The sequence below is a fragment of the Oryx dammah genome, unplaced genomic scaffold, assembly GCF_014754425.2.
Source record: "Oryx dammah isolate SB20612 unplaced genomic scaffold, SCBI_Odam_1.1 HiC_scaffold_2, whole genome shotgun sequence".
Lineage (NCBI taxonomy): Eukaryota > Metazoa > Chordata > Mammalia > Artiodactyla > Bovidae > Oryx > Oryx dammah.
The window spans coordinates 198,685,290-198,691,289 of NW_024070186.1; the positions used below are offsets into that span (position 1 = coordinate 198,685,290).

General features: G+C 64.6%; 1 protein-coding gene across 1 annotated transcript in view; it reads left to right on the forward strand.

Annotated features, from left to right (window-relative positions):
• Positions 1-3,627, forward strand: part of PRKAR1B (protein kinase cAMP-dependent type I regulatory subunit beta) — a 58,007-nt gene extending 54,380 nt beyond the window's left edge. The window contains exons 8-9 of the mRNA XM_040231804.1: positions 2,250-2,331; positions 2,482-3,627. Of these exons, the coding sequence (XP_040087738.1) occupies positions 2,250-2,331; positions 2,482-2,654 (255 nt within the window). The 3' untranslated portion in view covers positions 2,655-3,627. The remainder of the gene's footprint in view (positions 1-2,249; positions 2,332-2,481) is intronic.
• Positions 3,628-6,000: the final 2,373 nt, after the last annotated feature.

Sequence of the window (6,000 nt, forward strand, 5' to 3'; positions counted from 1 at the left end):
CAGATGTTCCCTGGTGGAGGCGGGGCTGCAGCAGCGGGAAGAGAGTTGGTGCAGCGCACGCCCCGCCAGGGACACGCGGTCCGTGGGCACGTGCCCGCAGCCCAGATGTGCAAGGACCTGGTGGGGGCTGGCCTGTCCCGTCGGTTCTGCTTGTTCGGGGCTCATCCGAGGGCCTTCCTGTGTGTCCATGCTCACACCGTCCAGCGTGGAGGGTCTGTTAGGGCCTCGGTCTTCTGAGTCTCCACGTCAAGGCCCTGGTGGGAAAGTGCTGTCCATCTGTCCCAGTGGACACCGACTTCATCTCATCAGCCTACGTGGATCATAAGACGGGCTGGTCCACGCGTGACCGGAGGAGATGCCGTAGTGACTGTGGGGGGCTCGCAGGCTCCAGAGAAGACAGGGATCCGGGAGGGTCCGCACGGGGTTGGGGGGCTGCATAGGGGGAGACGGGTGAGGAACAGAGCTGAGCCCATCCCTGTTTCCTGTGCCCCAGGCCTCGCCCCCAGAGCGGGCAGGGCAGAACTTGGGGAGGGGAGCCAGTCACTTTGGCTGCAGGTGAACTCATGACCTGCTCTGACCAGTGAGGTGTGAGGGGAGGGTGCCTGGAGCTTCCAGGTTTTCCTGTCGATGGCATCGGGGAGGCATTTGGTGACTCCCGGAGCCGTGGCAGCCGTGGTTGCACCATGAGGGTCCGACCGAGGCCACGAAGGAGGCAAGGAGGAGCCCAGGGGCACATGTGCCTGCAGGCCTCTGGGTCGGCCAGCCCGGAAGCCTCCTGCATCTTCTGGTTTGGGGACAGCGGTCAACCTTAGTAGCCTTCAGACACGTTGAGCTGGGTTTTCTCTTGTTCAAGGCTTGAAGCCTCTTGGGTGCTCTAAGCCTTGAGTAAACCAGAAAACTTCAGATCCATCCTGGGGTCCAGATGAGGAGAATGATCCAGCTGTAAAGTGGGAAATTGTCTAAAATGGGAGCGTAAGTTGTATAAGTGAAAAGGCGTGAGTGTAAATGATATTTAGGGAAGTGCAGCATCATCTCCAGAGAGTTGCTGCGGCCCCTGTGGTGTTCTCAGCCCTGCGCTGACTGCCCTCCCATCCTCCGCGGCATCAGTGCGAGACCATGTGTCCTGCAGAACCCGCCCCTTGGCCCGGGTCTGTGGGTGTCTCGCCCAGGGAGGACTCCCAGGTCTGTGGGCGTCTCACCCAGGGAGCACTCCCAGGTGGGTGGAGAAGTCTGCTCGTTCGTTCCAGGTCCCTCTGTCTGTCCACCAGTGTTGTAAACACCCCAGACGCCTGGGAGCTGAGAGGCCCCGGGGCCGGAGGGGGCCAGCATGGGGCTGCCCAGGGCCAGAGGTCCCAGGCCTGGCGGGTGCTGGCAGGGTCTTCTGACTGTGTCTCGCAGCCGGGGCAAAGGGGTTCACTCATTAACCTGGCCGCAGCCGGGCCAGCACGCATGTTTCTGGGTCCCGGTGAGCCGAGTCCACGGGGAGACAGACGGTGCTCATCTGTGTGGCCGGGGTGTTGGCACTGGCTGTCCAGCCTGGGGACACGCGTGAGCAGCGGGTAGCCCAGGGCCTGGTGGGCGTGAGAGGACCCCGGTACCACAGGAACCCTGTCCCGGGGCCCCAGCTGCTCGGCCGTGCTGTGGATGTGCCCTGCTGGGGGCCAGCATGGGTACAGAGGGCGCTGTGCCCGTCTGCGTGGCTCAGAACCGCTGGAGACCGTGCAGGCCGGTGGGGCGGCTGGGGAGGCCTCGCCCTGACTCCTCAGGTGCGTGGGGAAGACCCCAGTTTGGACGAGGCTCCAGCCCCCGACCTCAGGCGACAGGCCAGGGGCTCTGTATTTGGAAGCCCCCAGGGCTGGCCGTGGCTGCCGAAGCTGCGTCTCAGGTGTGGACTGTGGCCTCATTCATCGCTGAGCCCCGGGGTCTGCAGGCGCCCCATCACCACGCGGGAGGAGCGCGACCCCCAGGCCACACTGCCCCTGTCCTTGAGACTTAGGCCAAGGTCGGCTGGGGGGAGTGCTGCCCAAGCGATGGCTCTAGATTCTGCTGGCACCCGGCCCAGGGGGTGGCCGGGGTGTGCCCTGCGCCGAGCACGGCTCCCGGAGCCTGCACCTTGCTCCAGGTGGGGGCGTGCAGAGCTGGCAGAAGGGGGTTGCGGACAGGACCCTCAAGGGTGAGCCCAGGAACCCCCACCCTGGCCCGCTGGGCCCTGGCTGGCTGAACCTCACGCGCGCCCTTGGCCTCTGCAGGGCACGGCTTCGGTCCTGCAGCGCCGGTCCCCCAGCGAGGAGTATGTGGAGGTCAGGCGCCTCGGGCCCTCTGACTACTTCGGTGAGTGCGGGGCTCTTTCCTGGGGGGGTGGCCAGCTTGCAGGGCCCCAGCAGGGCCTGGGCGGGGGCGTGGGAGTCCTGGGAGGCCTGGGCGCCGTCCCCCTGGGGAGGGCACCCTGATGCCCGCAGCCCTGACGCCCCTCGCCCCCAGGGGAGATCGCGCTTCTCCTGAATCGGCCCCGGGCAGCCACGGTGGTGGCGCGGGGGCCCCTCAAGTGCGTGAAGCTGGACCGGCCCCGCTTTGAGCGCGTGCTGGGGCCCTGCTCCGAGATCCTCAAGAGAAACATCCAGCGCTACAACAGTTTCATCTCGCTCACCGTCTGAGCGCCCTCCTGCCCTCCGGGAATAAACGCGGTGCCTCCCGGAAGGCAGCCCTTTCCCTGCCTCCCTGCCCTGACCCCCTCGCGGCCCCTCTCAGGGAGCCTGCCCCCCACCCCATCTCCTGCGGCGCAGGCAGCTCCCTGGCCCAGGCCTGGTGACATGACGCCGCTGGGCTGCAGTTGGTCTGGGGCGATGACGTCCCTGTTCTTGGAGCTGGAACCTGAGGCTGCAAAGCTCAAGCCCCTCCCTTGGACGTGTGCCTCCCCCAGGTCCGTCAAGATGGCAGAGCTGGAGCTGCTCTGGTGGCTTCAGCCAGGCTTGGCCTCGGAGCAGGGTGTGGGGTGGTGAACTTCCCCTTTCCTGGAAAGCCCGGTACACCGGCCAGTTTGCCTGAGCATCAGGGCGGGGGCTGTTTCGCTGGGCCAGGATGCCCAGCAGGGAAGGCCCCCGCTGTTTGGGTCTGGGGCTTCCCCGGGCATGGGAGCCCCACTGCCCGCACTGCTCCACAAAGCAGCCTCTTGGAGACTTGGAGGGAGTGCAGGGACCTTCTGAGCACGTTCTGGATGCAGCTGTGAGTGACCTTCCCGCAGACAGGCCTCTGCTACCGGGAGCATCGCCCTGGGAAGGCAGGTGTCCGAGCCTCTCCCCGAGCAAGAACGTGTGTCAGGCCAGCCCACGGCTCGCACACCTAGGTCATCCATCGATTGACTGCCCCTCGGAAGTGCCGTTGGGCCTGCTCTCAGCGGAGCTGGAGCGGCCGGGGCCTGTGCGCATGGGACTCCCGGTGACCTAAAGTGCCAGCGAGACACCGTGGTTACCCCGATTGGCCTCGCCGTGCAGCCTGGGGAGCGGCCCGGTCTACGGGGACCCCTGCCTTTGCCTCTGAGTGTTTCTGTGATGTGTGAGCCCCACCCTGTTCATCACGATGTTCTGAACGCTGCATGTGCCGTTAAATGTGCAATGAAGTACATCTGCCTGACTCCGAGTTTTGGTCTAAAATTTTTAGAGACTTTCTTCCTTTTGTCTATCTCTATTCTGGTCAAATAGTCATAAAACTTAGCGTCTTAATCATTTGTAACTTCAGGGGCGTTAAGCGCATTCATACCGTTGCTCAGCCGTTGCCACCCTCCATCTCCAGAACTTTCTCATCTTCCCAGACTGAGACCCTGTCCCCGTAGACGCTGACGCCCCACCCCCAGCCCCAACCCCCTCCTGTCTGTCCCTGTGGCCCTGACTCCTCCGGGACCTCAGAACTGGGGTCAGACAGTGTCTGTCCTTCCGTGTCTGGCTCATTTCATGGCTGTGTCCTCAAGGTTCATGCGCGATGGAGCCGGGTCAGCACTTCCTTCCTTCTTAAGGTTGAATCATATCCTGCGTGAGCATGGACCACGTTTTGTCTCCATTCACCCCACTGATGGCGATGGTCCCTGGGGCTTTCAGCCGCTTGCCACCGTCATAGCTGATGAGCTGGCTGCGGCCCCCAGAGGGTGGGGTGCTGGCAGCTTTCAGGGTGTGAAGCCGTGCAGCAGGAAGCAGGCCCCAGGCCCACCCCAGGGGACCACGCTCTGACAGCCTGGGGGCAAGTTTCTGAGGAGCGGCTCGGGAAGGGGGTGATGCTGGGGAGCACGTGCCGTCTGATCCTCCTGTCCAGACTTCGGGGAGCAGCAGGCCTGTGCCTCCCCTAGGACGGCCGGCTCGAGACCACGGTCTACCCCCCCACCTCGCGGGGGTGCACGTCGGCTGCGCCATTCCCAGAGAGCCCTCAGGCCAGCTTTCAGGCTCTTGCTGTGAGGGTGTGAAGGGCCCACTGCCCAGGGCCTCCCAGACAGGCTCCCTTGGAGAGTTGGGCACAGCTCCAGGATGAAATCAGAGCCAGGGCGGGGTCTTGACCCCCGGAGAGTTGCTGCTGCTGGTCTAGGCAGCAGCTTCTGGGTCAACAACAGGCATGTGGTCTGCAGGCACCTGCCCTGGGCCTTGTCTCGAGGACTGTGAGCAGCGGTCCCTGGAGCCAGGACGGGAGCTGCGGCTCAACAAGCCCTGGGGGAGCTCTCATGAGCCCTGTCTGTCCAGTGGGCAGGCGTCTGCTGTGCACGGCACGGAGATGGCCCTGTTTGTTGAGGGCCGGCCCTGGTCCTACTCCACACGCTCCGGGAAGCTCTCCCGAACCCTGGGGCTGGGGGGCTGTCCTGCTCTGGGGTCCCGCTGCCCCCACATGCTTCCCAAGGACAGAGAGCAGCCACCTAAGACCCCCGCTCCTCCTGAGTGCCGAGGCCGCGCCCTCCAGGACACAGGGAGGGCAGAGGCCGCCGGCTTCTCTGCAGCAAGAGTGAGGTCAAGGCGCACACCCTTCAGTTTCCTTTGAAGGACGTCTACTGAGTAATAAAACCACCCCACACCGCAAAGCGCCGCACACAGTAACACGTGAGCCACGTGTGTAAAACAAGCGGGGTTCTCTGTGTCCCCCAGTTTAAGCAGTTCACGTATATGAAACAAATGAGGTTCTCTGTTATGTCCCCCAGTTTAAGCTGTTCACATACATGAAACAAGCGGGGTTCTCTGTTGTGTCCCCCGGTTCTAAGCTGCCCGTACCTGGGGGGCCCGACGTCATCACGAAGGACCCTCCGGGAAGGAGGTGGGGGCCCCGGGTCAGAGAGAGGACGGGAGAGGAGGCAGTCGAGGAGGGAGAAGCCAGATGCTCAGGACGAGGTCGGACCATGGAGCCCGTTGCCTCAAGGAGCTGGGAGAGGAGGAAGTGGACCCTGCCCAGCACCTCCGGAAGGAGCCAGCTCGCGGGAGCTTTTCAGACCGACCTCTGGGTTGTAGGGTTAAGTAGTGGTTGAGCTGCTGAGTTTGGGGCATTTTGTTACAGCAGCCCCAGGATGGTCATACGCGCCCCCGCTGGGGCTGGACTGGAGCTCCGCCACCACAAGGGCAGGTTCCCCCCCAGCCTTGGGGTGTGCTCCTGAGGCCCAGGGTCTCCCTGGACTGGGGCGTGGAGGGGTGTGGCCTGCCCGCCTGGGCGCGGGCACCCAGGCTGGCGGCTGCAGGAAGCCTCTGCCCGCCGCCCACTGGGGGTGTGGCCGGCGCAGCATCTTCCCCAGCTGGGCACTGGCCCTGCTCCCTCTGGCACCAGGCGGCACAAACCCGGGGCTGTGGGCTCGTGAAAGCGGGCTTGTGTCCGCCTGAGACTACAAGCCGGGCAATTGTCCCTGCCCTGCTGGGCTCCCCAGGGTGGTGCCAGGGCGCGGGGCAGAAGGGGCCAGCAGGATGAGGTCCAGGGAGACGGCCCCCGGGTGGCTCACTCCCCGTGGCCGCTTTGAGCCTGATGTGGACACCCCCGCTTTGTCCC